The sequence below is a fragment of the Nanorana parkeri genome, unplaced genomic scaffold (assembly GCF_000935625.1).
Source record: "Nanorana parkeri isolate BGI_ZX_2015 unplaced genomic scaffold, ASM93562v1 scaffold436, whole genome shotgun sequence".
In the NCBI taxonomy this organism is placed as follows: domain Eukaryota; kingdom Metazoa; phylum Chordata; class Amphibia; order Anura; family Dicroglossidae; genus Nanorana; species Nanorana parkeri.
The window spans coordinates 665368-683261 of NW_017306704.1; the positions used below are offsets into that span (position 1 = coordinate 665368).

General features: G+C 42.2%; 1 protein-coding gene across 1 annotated transcript in view; it reads left to right on the forward strand.

Annotated features, from left to right (window-relative positions):
* The window catches only part of FREM2 (FRAS1 related extracellular matrix protein 2), a 175347-nt gene that overhangs the window by 92772 nt on the left and 64681 nt on the right, over positions 1-17894 (forward strand). The window contains exons 5-6 of the mRNA XM_018560167.1: positions 7963-8088; positions 12150-12401. Of these exons, the coding sequence (XP_018415669.1) occupies positions 7963-8088; positions 12150-12401 (378 nt within the window). The remainder of the gene's footprint in view (positions 1-7962; positions 8089-12149; positions 12402-17894) is intronic.

Consider the following 17894-nt stretch of genomic DNA (forward strand, 5'->3'; position numbering starts at 1 on the left):
TTAGTGATGTGTTATTGACAGAAGAGCTATTTGTCAGAAAAAAATGCCAGAGAAGCTTATAATTCAGAAATAAATACAGGCTACATCCTCTTGAACTCATTATTATGTTATATTGGGGGCTTTTGTTTTGTCTGATCATGACTAAAGTTAAAGGAGAACTATGAGGTGAATGAAAATCACTCATCGAGCCGACGTGTGACAATTAAACTGTCACACGTTGTCTCAATAGATCGGGAAATGAGCGAACGCATACCGTTGCTCACTCACTTCTGGATCATGTCCCTGCAGAGAGCCGTGACTGTCAGTCACAGCTCCTTGCAGGGATTCCCGCCTCCCCGCTCCGATCCTCCAGCGCTGACTGGAGGAACGGACGGGGGAGAGGCAGGTACAGCTGGCTCTGCCTCTAGATAGGCAGAACCAGCTGTCACTCATGCAGCTGGGTGGATCTCGACAATAATGTCGGGATCTGTCCTGGCTGCGGTGGTCTCAGTATATCGCGAGCTGTAGCTCACAATACACTGAACTTTGGGTCACGAGAGGATGCTAGTATATGTCCTCCCATGACCCTTAAAAGAACTATGGGGAAAAACACTTACCCCATAGTCCTCTTTTTTAAGCTGGTTTAGAAAGTGTAGTTAGAAAGGGTCTAATATTGTAATTCTACATGTAGCAGTCATTGTGCTCAAGCCATTGCTTAAATGATGCTTTAATAAAAGGGCCACAAATCACTAAGTCACATACATAAGGATTGCAAAAATTTTAATTAAATGATGCCCTTGGAAAACTGCTTATTTCTAAAGCGAACACACAATAGGGAGCACAATATCTGGACCCCAATCAATGGAAAAAGTAATTTAGTCTGAGTAATGTTTTACCCTGCTTGGATTTTCCAGATGGGTTGATCTTTGGAGGAATCCAAAAGTTGTTGTTATCTGTTAAATGTAGAGGGGGAACTATAATGACATGGACAGCCATCCTAGGAGGGCCTGTAGGAACAGTGGTCATGTATAGTTGTATAATGGCCAAAGAGTATGCAGGCATTTTCTTAACCTTATGATGCAAACATTGTTCGGTCATAATGTTACCATATTCCAAAACGGTAATGTCCCAATGCATGCTACTAAACAAATTCAAGATTGGTTGCATTAATATCAGAATGAAGTCAAGCAACTTCCATTGCATCCTTAACTGCTAGAAGTAAACATCATAGGAACTTTATGGAAAATCTCAGATAACATTCGAAGGAAAATTATTGCATTCTTCACTCCTAAAACTTCACTCCACTCTTTCCTACGTCTTTAAAACTATGCACCCTTTGCATACTCCCCTGGTCACCTACATACAGTAAAAAAGTGGCCAAAAACAATGTAGTGTTACATTTATAACTTACTTTGTTTATTCTGTCCTCAAGTCAACCTTGAAAAGGTTGGTTTATAGGAAATCTAACAGTGAATAACTAAAATTACTCACCCCTGGAAAATAATGCACACACAGAAATGTCATGTTTAGAACGAGACAGGAGAGCTGGTTTGTGTAAGGTGATTCTTTTAGGAGTGAAGAAGTGATAAAATGATTGCTAAATGTAACTTAGTAGAGATAAGTGATAAAGAAGGCATGCACTGGCAGGGGTCCTGCTCAACATCTGGTTTTTATTCCTGGCCCTCATTCAAGAGGTGAACATTAAGTGCCTCCATGCTGTGATCTGCACTTGTAGGCGATGCCTCTGTATCTTTCAGTTCTCATTTTATTAGGTCATATTTAATGGTCAGTGGTGGAATTCCGTATGTTTCTATGGTTATAATACCCAGTGCTCTTCACTTTACACTTTGGGAAGACTTTATTTGCCTGTAACCAGGTAGTCCATCGTACCCACCTGTAAGCTACTGAAAAGCACAGTTTGGGCTTTTGTCTGTGGAACTCCTTTCCCCCGGGGTCTGAACGAAATAATCAGTGTTAATTATATTAAATAACTTGCCCATGTTAGATAAAAAAATATCCTTTATTAGAGCCTAATTTATCAGTATTATGATCATTTTCTCCTGAAAAGTTTAGTTTACAATTAGGTATGGACATTATTTAGCACTGGAAATTTGTGCAAATAACGTGCAACATAAAAAACAAGCCCCAAGGGAGGGTGTGACAGGTCCTTTTAATGGAGACATCAGGGCTCTGTTAGACCCCTGATGTCATCTATGTCATCTGGAACAGCAGCTGTGATCTTGGTATACCTTCTTCTGGTTAAACCACCGTTTATATGCTATTAGTAGTCCTTAAAAATACACACACTGATATAAGCCAATATAGCATAATCCATGGCCAGCCAACCAGATACATAATTGCATAATACTAACTTAAATGAATACATTCTGGTACTGTAAATAATTGACCCTGAGACGGTTAAGCAGGACTGAGACAGACAGAAGTTTTGGTAGAAATAGGCAGCTTTCCATATATTAAGCCCTCCAAGCTACAGAACCAATTCTCCTTTTAGGCATATAAGGGGAAAACATTAGTTTAGACCCGTGTTCTTTAATGCAATTCCTGTTTAAAACGCTCCTCATCATAAATCATAGGTTTCAGAGGCAATGTGAAAAACAGTTACAGAGTTTTATTACTGAGTTAATGGAAAGCATTTTTATTATACAACTTTAAACTAACAAATGTTGTTTTGCTTGTAAAGGATGCCTGTCAGGCTCGCTGTGGCCTGGCATTTTCTTCAGCCATTCAGGGAATGTGCACGGTTGTAGTTATAATAAAAAGTGAAAACAGCAACCTCAGCAGCTTTCACTAGATTGCTGACCAGTGTATTTCCTTCAGCTGCATATGAGAGCTTCAGCAGCAGTGAAAATGCATCAGCCTGTTTTGTTTTTTTGTTTATTTATCTATACCAGTGTAACTGTTGGTCCACAGTTTTCTTACTGCAGGAAAATGATGGTTGGTAATACTCAAGTATACATGTATGGCCCCTCAAAATCAGTGGCCTGACTGCAATAAGCACACACTCCTTTTGAAGCCCTAATTCTAATGGCCACAGCCTTGTGAACCCTAACACTAGCAGCACCCACAACCCTGTTCCTCTACCCTAACTTAATAATAACCTATCCTCAAGTACAGTAGTACCTCTAAGCTGTCCTTGACATTACCCAGTAGAGGAGAAGTTCTCATCAGAGTCCTATCTGGGGGAACATACATTTCTGAATACAGTTGCTCCTTACTTATAATAGTTTTTTGAAATACAGTATATATACACTGAGTGGCCAGATTATTATGACTACCCCATCAGTACTTCGTTGGGCCACGAGATAACTCCACGAGATGACTTCGTTGGGCCGCCTCGTGACTCCACCAGATGTTGAAAGGTGATGCGAGGAATCTGACACTGCAATGTTGTCCTTCTGTTGTCTTGTACCAGTCTTGCCACTCTCCATTCTGCCCTAACATTGACCAGTCGCTGACGGCCACAAGTCGCACGTTCAGACCCAGTCAGCTGACAGTCCAGTCTTTAAACACTTTAACAATGAGCCCCTCTTGAACATTTAACGAATTCTGCTGTTTTGCTGATACTCACTCCATGGCTCGCGCCAACAATCAACCCACGTTCAAAGGCTGTTAAATCGCGTTGTTTACCCATATCTTCAGAAAAAAATTACTTCTACTGTCGTGGTAAACAACCTGCTTCCCTATTTACAACTTAATGCTTTGTGTTCAGACGGGGCATTAGGAAGTTATAGTCAGAGTGAGAGACAGTCTAAAGGCAAGCAGCTACTGTAAATTCTATGTCATGGATACCCCCTGTATAGTTTCCATAGTCAGGGGCGTCCAGAGGCGGACACCCCGCCATGACGTCATTGCGCATGCGCGTTACATCATCTTGCGCAATTACGTCATCGCGCATGCACGGCAGGGAGAGGAGGGGACGTTCCCCCGGTGGGATGAGGTATGCCACCGGCTCCCCTCCTCTCTCCTGACACTGTCGGGCTCTCGGCCATTGACCGAGTGCCCGACTGTCAGTGATTTTGTTGTCACCCCTCCAATGGTGTCACCCGGGTGCGGGCCGCAACCCCACACCCTGTCCATAGTTCCATAGTTTTTAATTAAAACAAAACTGAAATGTTTCCATCTTTATGATGAAGCCAGCCTGTAAGCCATGACTGTAGGGTAATTTGTTGGATTCATATTTATTACCTATGTTCTGTTATGGCTGTATCCCAGGATTTTCTCATCCTCTGTTTAATAGAGTTGTGATGACCTAGGAGCGCAGAGAGAGAGAGCACACAGAGGCGAATCACATGGGATCCAACATGTGGGGTGTTTATTGGGGAAATTCCAGTGCACAGAAGTGGGTGCAAGCTACGGGTGTGGTACAGACAGGGAGACTCAACACAAAATATGGGGTAGTAACAATTGAGTCCAGGGTCACAGGGCACTCCAGGCACAACAAGGGTTCAGAAGCAAGGACACTGGGCAACAGTTCATAGGGCAGAAGGCACAGGCACAGCAAGGGACAGGAGACAAAAGTAAGCAATTCACACAGGTGTGACAATCTGGGACAGCTGGTTGGGTTGGATTTGCGGGGGGGAGATCCAGGCATGGTGATCTGCACAGTGAGGCTTGCAGAGTCCTACTAGAGATAGGTCCTGGGAGAAGGTGAAGATCCAGGGTGACCTGGCCGCAGCATCAGGTACACTAGGTAGCAGGCAGCAGAACACAGGGGCAAAGAACGAGGAGGGCAGAGTGGCACTTCTGGAAGCTCCTGGGTGAAGCGGTTGGAGGCCTGGTCGCAGATTCAGGTCCACACAGGTCACAGGCAGCAAAGGGTCTTGGTGTCCAGACAACAGTCCACAGCTAGTAAGGAACTACAAACCCCAGCAGTTCCCAATCACAGAATACATGCATGCAGAACTATATGTCCCAGCAGTTCTCATCTGCTTCTAGTCTCCTTCCAGTGAGAACCTCCACCCAAAGTAGCCACCCTCCAGAAGGAAGGACAGTGTCAGCACCAATTCAGAGATGATTCGAGGATCTACAGCCGAGTGATACACAAAAAAGATACATTTTTGTTAATAGTTAAGGTTCTTGAATGCATTTTTAGGGTTTATCTATTGAGTTTAGTGTCACTTTACATTTGTCACCAAAACAAAGTGAGAGTAAATCTTCCAATGAGGACACCCATTCTGGTGACAACTGTCTAAGAAGGGAACACCCCTTACTGTAGAGATTTACTCTCGCTCCCTGTTGCACCTCCGGAACTAGGAGTAAAGTGGAATCTCCCTAACGGAGCACAGACAGTAAAGAATAAACTGACAGGGGTTGTTACGTTTAGTGTCACTTTAATGTTCTTGACAGATTGAATCATATATGTAATTTCTGCCTATAGTTCCACATGTGGTTTGATATAAAGATGATTCACTAATACACATTTATAAATAATAAAAACAAGTATGGTGGTGCTGCACAATGTTCAATGCAGTATGTACACATGTACATACATTTCAAGTGTATTTGCAGGAATTTTAATAGCAGCATCCACTAGTTTCGACTGTACAATCTCCTGTATGGCCATGGTTACCAAATAAACCCACACATTTCACAGAGCAGAGAGCTGTCTTCTGCAGAAGTTGGATGATAGATGGATATAGCATATTTAAGGAATTTACACATACATGAAGATAAGGTTATGACAGATTTAAATGAATTGTTTGTATCCTCCTATCAGGTGCATTATATTGCACATAGTATTTCCCCAAGGATATACATTAGATTGCAGTAAGTCTCACACTGACTGATTGGTATTTTAGAAAATCCTCTGGGACATCTGTGCTAGCAATAAAAGCTTTCGGGAGTTTAGTTACAAGGTGCAATATTAAATGGGATGCACATATTTCAGTGGGCTTACATGCAGGCAGCCATTTTAGATAAAGGATGATTAGAGAGTAGAGTGATCTGTCAGATGGTGCAGGCTTCCTGCTTATAATTAGGACATATACCAGTTATTTATTACCTGCTGATGCTCTGTCAAGATCATGGAGCTGATACTGTACATACATATCTGCACGTGTTTTTTTTCAGATTACTGTCTATTCAACAGTTAAGTGCTGTACACCAAGAGGAAGAATCATACACCGAAAGCGGTGGTGAAAAAGGAAGGAGTTACCTATAGCAACCAAAGTTCATTTCCTACTATGGAACCGAAAACTGTCAGTTGGATTCTGGTTGCTATAGGTAGAAAAGCAATGGAAGCATAAATCCTTATTTTCTTTGTGTCCTCCATTCAAAGTTCCTTCAATGTGGACTGCACTTGACTGTGGCCCGTCTAAGTAGCAAGTTAGCTTCTTTGACTGTCTCCTTAGGATAGACACATAGCAGTCAGTGTTATAGTACACTTTTAATGAAAGAGAGCTACTATTGCTGGACTCCTAAATATGCTAGTTGTCTGGCTGTGGCTGGTTGGAGTACTTCTAAGTCACTGATTCAGAACAAGCATGTAGCAAATGAGTGTCAACAAAATGTCAAAATGAATATTCTCTATACTTGCTCTAGGTCTAACAAATCATAGTAAAGAAATAAAACCACCAGCATGACAGCTGAGCAGCTGGCATTTTTTAGGTAGGAGGTCAGCAGTGGTAGCCTACATACAGGAGTTGGCCAGGAGCGAATGCCACCTGAGATGTCTGTTTTTGCCAATCCTTCTGTCAGTACCACCTCGGTTGACCTCATTAAAGGAACGACCCTGCCTACATAATTATTTCATGACAAGTAGTCTTTAAAAACACACTGTTAGCTGGCCAATGCATGGCAAAGGGATAGTACCTCTGGAAAGGGCATCCCCCAACCCCCATATACTCATCTTACCTTCACACCTTCTCAGCGCCTTGCTTATCTGCAGTTAGACACCCCAGGGTCCGGTGACATCACGTCCTCGATCACATGACAGTGTTTGGGTCTAGTGATTGACTCCTATTCCTGGGCACTGTCACAGGGGAGCAAATCTCATGCTCCCGCATACTTGAAAGTGCTGTGTATTGCATTCTTGCTAGTTGCGGAGGAGAAAGAAGCTGCAAGGGAATGTATAGGTACAGTCAGGACCGGATTTACTCTTTCTGATGCCCCAAGGCCAGGTTGCCTCCTGTCACTTCCTATACAGGAGTTCTAGCACAGTACTGTGCTGGAACTCCTCTGACAGCTTAGAGGGGAAGGCTCTCCCCTCTCACTGTTTACACAGAGCAGAGCAGTAAACGGACGTTCTCCGCTCTGCTATCCGCTCTCCACTCTGAAGATCTCCGGAGAGAGGCGGATGGCAGGGGTGGACCGGCAGTCTTATTACAAGTGATCATAGCGACATCGCCGAGATCACTTGTAAACGAACAAGCGGCTTCCCCGAAAGCAGGACTAAATGTAGAGAACAACTAACCGCCTGGCGCCCGTAACTACATGTCCCGGACGTCGGGAGATTCTACACTCCTGCCGCCCCGAGGCAGGGCCTCAGTGGCCTTGTCGGAAACCTGGGCCTGGGTACTGTGAGTATAAGGGGGTAGAGGGATGACCTTTGCAGAGGCACTGTCACTTTGCCATGCATGATCAAGGTGATAGTGGCTCTCTAAATGCAACAGAAACTATGGAATTATATAACTGGAACTCAGGGACACTAGAGACGAGCGATCCTCTGTAAAGTTCTATCAGTTTTGGTTCAGTCAAATATTTTTAAATTTGCGATACTCTGAATATTTTACTCAATAAACTATTTATTTTTTTAATGTAGATAGAATATGTCCTAAGACATGTTCCTAACACATGTATATGTTGATTGTTGGCATAATTTTAACATTATCTCAGTGTACCTTTTTATTCTTCTTGTGTTGTTTTTTTTTTTTTTTTCATTTTAAAGCTTGAGGTTTTAATTTTGAGGTGCACCTTAAAGTTCTATGTATTCATTTTGGATTATTTCCTTTCTCCACTATCTAGAATCAACCGTGTTTATACCTCAGTCAATCTATAAAATTGAAGAAGATATTGGTGAGCTGTTTATTCCAGTCAGGAGAAGTGGGGATGTCAGTCAAGAACTAATGGTTATATGTTTCACACATCAAGGTAAGAGTGTTTCCTTAAATGAACAAAAGTGTCACATTTATACAAGTGTACTAAAAATTATCAGGCACAGTGACTGCATTGCAACCATCCATTGACAATATCATTGTTAGGCATCATAAATGTTGTAAAATGAAGGTGTCTTTGTAATATTGGGCTAGTTAAATTTCCATGTACACTATAAGACCGAAAGTGAGTGGAACCCTGACCATCACACTTATATGAGCTTGTTGGACATCCCATTCCACAACCACAGGCATTGATATGGAGTTGTCTTCCTTCCTCCTTTGCAGCTATAACAGCCTCCACTCTTCTGGGAGGGCTCCCCACTAGATTGTTGGGTGTGTTTTTGGAAAGTTGTGCTCATTTAGCCAAACATAGCAATTGTGGGGTGAGGTAGTGATGTTGGAGAAGAAGACCTGGCTTGCAGTTGGCATTCTAATTCATTCCAAAGGTGTTCAGTAGGTCTAAAGTTAGGGCTCTGTGCAGGAAACTCAAGTTCTTCCATACCTAACCTGTCAAACTCTGTCTTTATGGACTTGGCTTTGTACGGTGGTACTTACTCATTTTGAGGATTTCCACATACCTTACAGTGTAGAAAACACCTCTATATGATAGCTACTTCTTTTTGTATCTTGTGGTAAAGGAAGAACAGGAAAATCATCAGACTATGGATTAGGTATACAAGATCTTTTACTAAACATACTGATCAATTCAACAGCCACACATGACATTTCATGAACATGAAGGCCACTGAAGGGGACATTGGGGCTTGGTTGTTCCCCTAGACATCAGTTGTGGCTGTACATTTGATCAGTATACTTCACATAGTAAAGGATCTTGCATATTTGGTGCATAGTGTGCTGGCTTTGCTTGTTCTCCTGCAAACAGTGGTATCACTGTTTGCCATGCACCCACTTTGACTCTGTCTTGTGAGGTATGTGTGCAGGATTTATATTTGGGCTGCTTGTACTGGCACACTTCAGTTTTTGAATTAATGAATTGCAAGTCCAACTGACAAGCCCTGACTTTGATAGTAGTAACCGGGGTTTACTCATATTCAAAGCTCTTATTGCTACAGTAGACATTGCAGGTATGATGCTGAGTTGCAGATATACCCTTGCAGATTATGCCTAGCATCCAGCAAGAGGCAGCCTCAGGAAGTGGGGGCAGAACCCTGCCTTATTCAACTCTTAGAGGGTGCTGCCTGTGACAAAATTCTAACCTTACCTTATGACAGTATTAGCCTGTAAACAGTTTTACAAGTTATAAAGGGGATTGCTATATTATGGAAGCACAGTTAGTACTCTGAAAATATAAACAGTAGCTGTTGTAAAGCATTCAGTGCTGCTTGTTGACCCAGGTAATGATTTATGAAAACTGCAGTAGACCAACATTGATGTTTTTTAAGAAAAGTTCATATTGCCCATTCATTCAGCAAATAAAAACTCATTCTTGATTGGTTTGTCACCAGCCGCAGCCCCATTTTTCCATCACTCTGCTTTTGAAAACTCAGAATCACAGAAAGAGCATAATGGCCCGATATACAACAAGTAGTGGAAAGTGTTCCCTGGGATGAATGAGGAAGCTGTAAATGGATGAGAATGGCATGTCTAGGTGTAAAATGTACACTGGTATTTATGTCATGTCCCCGGATCAGATTCCCTACTTACTATACCAGCATGTTTGGAAAGCAGCCAAGTAAAGAATGAATAGGCAACATTTTTTAAATTGGATAGCCCAAAATACACAGGCTGTACTTAGATGTTCATATTTTGCAAACACTGTAAATCTAGGTATGTGTGTGGCCTTTATACCTATTTTGGGGAGATAAGCAGATTAATGTCCATTGGGAGGAATAGGGATTGAACAAAGCAGAAAACACCTTCTTAGTTTGTTTTTAATGTGGTAAGCTGGCCTTGAAGGCGTACACAGTGCCCCTCCTTTACTCTGCTTCAGAGATCTAAACATAAAAAGCTGCTTAATGCATTTCGGCATGCACTGGCCAGCTCTCCTCCAACTGTTATATGGTCTAAAGCCCTTTTAAAGTATAGCTAAATCCAAGAACAAACATACTGCATCTTACCAGCCCTTAGATGTTGCAGCTGCATATGTTTTTACTTTTTTTTTAGGCCTTTCCTTTATTTTCACCTGATGAACCTGTCAGTTATACACTTTTGTCCCAGGGTCTCGGGACCCTTTTTCTACTGTAAGCGGAGTTTTAATCGCAGGCTGCTTGTTTCTTATGTGAACTACAGGACATTCTCCTTTTCATCTCCATAACATTGGATAGAGGAATGTTCTGACGTTTACGGAACAATGGGCAGCAGATTCACTAGGGGGAATTTATCAAAACTGGAGCAGACAGAATCTGGAGCATTTGCCCATAGCAACCAATCAGCTTCTCTCTTCAGTTTGCTCGGGTAAGATTTGAAAATGAAAGAGAGAAGCTGATTGGTTGCCATGCACAGCTGCTCCAGATTTTCTCTGCTCCAATTTTGATAAATTCCCCTCACTGTGTTGTCAGCTTACTACAGCAAGTTATATGCTCACAGGATTTCTAGCAGGATCACCAGGTATTTGTTTATATATAACAGTTAACAGACAGATATAACAAATTATTTTAATGGCATAGAACAAAAGAGAGCAAACAGTAGAAGTTCATTGTTGGTGTTTACATACATTTTAAGTTTGTGGGGTAGTGCTAGTCCAGAAGTCCAGAATTAATTAATGACCCATTTTACTAAATTTGAAATAATCTTTTTACTGAAGAAAACAAATATTTGGTTGCAATGCTTTTTAAAAAGTATAACTTGCTATTTGTAGTAAATAATTCAGATACTTATGCAAATGTATGTCCTGGCAGTATGCAAGACTATAATATATAGCAGTACACATATGGTTATTATGCTTCTAAGGGCTATGTCACCCTAGTGCCAGCAACAGGGTCTCTGACAGGATCTCTAAGAGCCATCCACCATCATTGGTCCAACCAATTAGGTGTCGGTCCATCACTGCTTCCTCACTGGTGAGCAAGATTCTATGGCCTTGGTGTCCACCCTGACAGTTTCTGTAGCATTAAATATAATAAATATTATATGGAGCCCTATGGAGACATCAAGGGCCACATTTGAGGCAGTTGACAAGCACTGTTCCACAGCAATCCACCCAGAGAGGGAGTGATACCATAGCAGCAGGTGAGAGCTCTCTTTAGCTATCCTCTTGCTGGGGAGTTGCAGCCAAGGACAGGGTTCCTAGTGTGGCAAGACCTTATGGGCCCCTTTACACTGCAATGCATGTATTAGTATGTGTTATAATGTGTATTACCACAACCCATGATAATGTACTGTGTATATTTGAATTGCGGTGCATTTTGATTACTTCTTAATTACACTCAAACACTCTCATCTAGTGTGCTGTAGCGCCCCACAATGCACAGATATGAATGCTCCGTGCATTGCGCAGCGCTATGTTGTAAACGTTAGTGCAGGATTGATTTCTTTGTGCGTTGGGGCAGATTGACAGCCCATCAAAATGAATGGTCTGCCTAAAGCAATGCTTCAGAATACAAAAAATAGTGTGAAGGGGTCATAGATTTTGCCTGTAGCATGACTCATAATTGGATTTAAGTACTGTAGTCACAGGTTAGTTTGTTATAATAACTTTAGACATGCCTTTGGTGTGACAGAGACGGCAGATGTATTGTTAACCAGTATGTATGAAGTGCAGTTCAGACTACAGTATTAATGATACATGTTCAATCTGTTAAGACCTTACAGGTTTATCAAGGACTGCCAACTTTGGTAAACCTTAGCCATTAAACCAGGCTTGTTAGTGGTATATAAAATAAATACCAAATGATGCTATAGGTAGCTATGATAAATCAAATGAACGCCTTTCTACCTTTTACCAAAGATTTCAACTGATCAGCCGCTATACACCAACGACATGAAAGACTATGTCAGTTTACAAAATGTTATCTTGTTATTATAATGTTTGCCTCCCAGCCACATCAAAATATGACAAATTGCAAATGTTTCATGCATTCCAACTCTGTTTTACAGGTACGGCTACTGGAACCATCCCAACATCCGTTTTATCTTACTCTGATTACATATCCAGGCCTGAGGAACACAACAGCGTTTTGAGGTTTGATAAGGAGGAAAAGGAGAAAATGTGTCGTGTGGTGATCATAGACGATTCCTTGTACGAGGAAGCTGAGACTTTCAATATTACATTAAGCATGCCTATGGGAGGAAGACTGGGCACTGAATTCCCTTCAGCTCAGATTGTGATTCTGCCCGACAAGGATGATGGTAAGAAGCTTCTAATTTTACAAGTGTATACTATTCTTTAACGTGTCTTCAAAGTTCAAATCCTAATGAAGTAGGAGTGCACTAATTATGTCTGAAGGAGACGTAGACTCTGTGTTTGGTACTACCAGTGATTAAGGTTTCCTGGTATTTTGGATGTATCACATTTAAAGTGTGCTCTGCATATTTGCATTATGACAGATCTTCCTTGAGAAGCTGCCCCTTCCAGTGATGCAATGTCCATCTGTGCTTCCATCTTTTCATGGTCTTCTTCCAGGTTCTGAGTCTTCAGCCATCTTGATTTGTTGGGTCAGGAAGATATAACTCCAAGAAGAGACATACCAGTGTATCTGGTCCTTAAAAGCTGTTTACTCCAGTCCGTTGTGCCTCCATGTTGTGTGGCTGCCGTGATGGCAGCAAAGCAAGGATAGTGTTTGGAAATATTGATTCTGACAGGCTGTAACATTACCACCTGTGTTCCCTACCCTCATTCTTTACAGCCTTGAGAAATGTTCTTATGGAAATTCTTTAGAATGCCTAATTTCTTACATGTATGCCTTTATAATACATTAGATGCACCCAGGCTCTGTGTGATGGTACCATATCCGTTGTTAGTATTTTAGGGGCCCTCAAAGCGCCTTTTAATTGTAATGTTTATATTTATTTAGCATAACAAAGGTTGCTGTTTTTATTATCAATGTATTATCCGGAATTATGTCCACAATCCATATACTGTATAATGTCCATACAACTCACATAGGTCCAAATTAATATAAATTCATATGTGAAGGGTAATTTAAGGATTTATGAATGCATTAAAATCAGAATGTCGCTTAAGATTGAATCATTGCACCTGGAAAGGGTTAAAACCCCAACAAATGCTGACTCCTGTGTGTCCCTGCAAACCAAACAAGGGGCTAAAAAATGAAACATCACAATCTAGGCCCTCCTTTCCCATCCAAATGCATTCACATATATGTGGAGAACTCACACCTCCAAAATAGATGGATAGAGCTTGAGGGACAACTTTCCCCCGGAGCAGCATGGCTTGGGAGGAAGAGGGCATGTGTGGAAGGTAACCACCTTTAAATTCCACAAACATGGCACCCAAAAAAAGCAAGCGCACTGAGCCCGGCGGCTGTGTGCCGAGATGGCACTCTGCATCATCTGCAGCTGGACAATGTGCAGTTCTCTTGAAGAGCTACTGATGCCTGAAGGTTCCTCTGAATCTGACACTTCCGCATTGTGGAATGCCTGTGTTTCCTGTCAAGTGCTTTGGCTCCTTCTGCTGGTCCCAACATTGCTACATGACACACTGGTGCCATACTGCGGGAAAGAACCACAGCACTAAGCAAGGCACCAGGCATCCATCCCACCCGGAAGTGTGTCCGATACAGAAGATTGTTTGGCAGTGGTAGGCAGCAAGGAGTGGCAGCATAGGAAGTGGGACAGATAAGTATTAGCTGTGTTTCTTTTACAGGCACTACTATGTTTAAGTTTTCCTGAAGCAGCACAATCACTTTATTAATTTCAGCAGATAGATATTTGAATTAGTATCTTGATTTTATATTAGCCTGAAGACAAGTTCATTTTTTGAAAGTGAACTTATTATAACATAAGACCCTTCCCACCCAGATCTTTTAATGTTTTATAGCTGATAATACCATTTTCATTTAGCATGAAATCCCCATAAAATCATCTGCTATTCCAAAGCATGTTATCTATTTTTTCTTGCTGCTGCCTTTTTTAAATGGCTGTTATGTGTGAAAGCAAAACAATTCTGTAACATCTGAGCAGACATATGCATGTCTGTGATTTGTGTAGTTATGTGACATTTATATCCAAGATCAGTCGGTTCTGTGAGTGTCTCTAAACTCCATGCACAGATGAAGTGTGGGCTTACTGACTTTCAGCAATACCTCCATGATCTTTTCCATTACTTTACATCAGCTCAACTCCCACCTGATCCACACTATAAAGTCAGCACATTGCTGAAACCCAGGGTGAGTGCTATGGAGGAGGATATTTGTATGTGCTGTCAGAGAAGACGTATTAATCAATGACAAGCTAAATTGTGCAGCTCATTAGAGCAGAACGTTGGAGTGGACACTAAAAACAGCACCATTATTTGTAGTTCTTTGTAGTGCTCATTGAAATGTTTACTTGCCTGTCTTCAATGAATGCTCATCATTATATACAAACAACCCCTAAAGGCTGCAAATGATGTAGCATTCCTTTAATCACAAGCTGTGGAACATTTTGCTATATATCACCTGCTTCATGAAAAGTGTCGGCACTACAGAGGATAGAAAGCTGGGACTGGGAGGCTCATGATTTGTCTTGGTTGTAATGGGCCAAAAATTCCACTTTGAAAGGTTATGTCCATGCAAATGTGAGGTTTACTGGGAGGTGAGCAGTAAAGAAGAACAAGCTAGGAAATTAGTTTCCAAGCAGCACGCTTATTCCTTAGTTCAACACCGATATAAATCAATCATCATGAGCATTGTTTAAACCTCTTCCCATCTGTAGATTAACATTCCCCTGCATGATGTCCAGAACAGAGGGATCTCTGATCTCCATCCCCTTTTGTAGCTAGGAGCATGCAGAGCTGCTAATGATAATCGGGGGGGAAATCAGAGTGTTACCCTAACATGTGATTAGCTATTTTTTGGTGATCACATTACTTTTTTTATAAACAATACCATGTTAGTGAAAGCTGCAACAGTTTGAGGTGCACTCAGTGTGGACCTAGAATGCAAAACTGTTCTCACCATTGCTGCATACATTTTACTGGAGTGCTCCCAAATTTGCTGCTCATGTTGCCTTTCACAATCTCGGATGTCAACGCTTAGGCTACTTTCGAGAGCATGCCCCCACCTTGTATTCAGCAGCCATAAAAACCCAAAATCTATTTTATAAAATAATAAATGATAACAGCTATCATGATTACTCTCCACTGATGAATACAATGTGATAGGGAACTGTTATCTAGGGTCGTACAAGGAAACAGTGGTCATGTCAGGGCCCGGGGAGAGCAGCGAGAGGAAGACTGTCATAAGGAGCCTCTGACACACCTTGGAATGTCAGAGGTGGCCCTATATAGTGGGGCAATTTAATCAGTAAAGGGGGGCATGAATTCTGAATGGGACAGGGGAAACAGAAATTGTTCCTTTTGTATATTCATTCATACTAATGTCCCTTCAGTGTCAAAGATGGTGACAGTATAACTGTCTTTTGTTGAAATTATTTAATAAAAATAACAAAAAGCATGTTAACATTTTTTGGTCCATGTGCGAGCCAGTAATTAGAAATATGACTGAGCATTGAATTAAACTTTGTGCCAAAAAAAAGCCTTAGATGTTCCTAACAAAATGTAAACATTTTGTAAGTAAGCAAATTAGTTTTTGCATAATTGTTAACTGACGCATACTGACACAGCTAAATTTTGTCTGGACATCTAGTCATCAATGGTCACAAAAGGGTTAATTAGCAGGGAGTTAAACCAAGAAGTAGTAGGGTGATCCACCTGGCTATACAGTGTGATAATCATAATGATGGTTGAACAAAACAATAAATATTTTGCAGGTAAAACAGTGAACAAATACAGTACATATTTCAACTATGTGTTTATTTCAGCCCTGGACAAATTCCAGGGGCCAGGTAGTCAATGGTTCTTAAATATTAGAGCTGGTGCCAGGGTCGTAACTAGAAATCACAGGGCCCCATAGCAAAATTTTGTATGGGGCCCTGTGATTTCTGGTTACGCCCCTTGCAGAGCCCACCTGAGATCCCAAAAAGCCAGAGAGTGACCCTGTGGAGCCCACCATAGACTCTCTATGGTGGGCTCTGTAGGGTCTCAGTTGGGCTGGTCACACCCCTGCGCACCTATTATCTGTCAGCCCGATCCCCTGTTAGCCTCCTCCACCACCGGGCCCCGCCTCCTCCACGGTCGCTGGCGGGCCCTGCCTCCTATGTCGCCGGCCCCCGCCTCCTCCACTGCCGATGCCAGGCCCTGCCGCCTTCTCCGCTGCCGACACCGGGCCCAGCCTCCTTCTCCTCTGCCGCTGCTGGCTGTCTCTGACTCAGCAGCGGCTGTGAGGTGGAACGCACCGCTGAACAGATCACTGACATGTTGTCAGTGATCTGAACAGTGGCGTGTTCCTCCTCACAGCCGCCAGTGACAGCCAGCAGCCTGCAATGCCATAGTGACTCAGGCGGCCCAGACGGCATGAGGGGGACTCATTTGTTCCTCATCCTAGCCGGGCCCCCCTGTGCCCCAGGCCCCATAGCGGCTGCCTAGTTCGCTATGGCGATAATTCCGCCACTGGCTGGTGCCTAGCTTTTGAGGCTTTCTCTAGTTATCAGTAGAGCTGACTCAAAGCTTTTACAAAGTTACACTGTACTTCAGGTTAAAAAAATAAACAATTGAGTTTAACCAGCAGAAGAAAAAAAATGACTTAATGGAAATAACAGAAATCTTCCATGAACTGAACCTGTTACCCGCAGTTGATCCAGAGGAAGGCCAAAAAGTGTATAAAGCTTGGTTTAATTTGCTTCAACAGAGAAAAAAACGTCTTTCCTAATCCCCTAAAACAATTCCCTGAATCAACAGTCTCTGGGGTTATTAATTATAAAATGTTAGTATACAGTTATATCATGTTAATTTAGAAATGTATCTAGATTTTATTTAAAACAATTAACTGAGCTGGCTAGAACTAGTTCCAGAGGCAGCCTAATCCACTCTTTCACAACTCTTACTGTGAAGAAGCCTTTCTGTATGCAGAAAGGCCTGTTATGAGCACCTCTCCAGCAACCCATGTCTCCTACCTTCTCTCTGTTAAAGCTCTGCAGTCTCAATCAGACTCTTCAGCACGCTGTGGTTCCCTCATCTAGCCTCCTACATCACTCCGGGTCACAGCAGTGTCTTGGGAATTGGAGGATGAAACCATGACAAGGAGGGAGGAGGAGAGACAGACATCTGCCATTCTAGAAGTGTCAAATGCTGAAGAGCCTGACAAATACTGCAGCACATAGAGAAGGTAGTCGATACGGGTTGCCGGAGAGGCAAGCATAACACCTCTTCGCGACCGTTCAAGCCTGGGTGTTGCCATTTTCAGGCATTTCTATGCAGATATACACATATTTTTGAAGCATTTTTTTATGTTTTGCAGGCGTTTAGCTTAGCAGTAGCATCTATGACATCATGTAAAAAAACTATTGTGATGCACTTTTTTCTGGTATTGCTATTAAAGTCTAATCAGGACAAAACCACTGAAATCTGCCTGAAAATAAGCTCATGTACTTTTTTAACCCCTTCGTGACTGACGACGTACAGTGTACGTCGCCAGCATCGGGGCTGTTTAAACAGACTCCCGGCGACTTTTGCCGCCGGGACTCTGTTTAAACTTGTAGAGCCGACTGTCGGCTTTACAACAGAAGCGATCCTGGCGACTTACCTGTCGCCAGATCGCTTCTGCGTCCCGAAGAAGGGGCCGC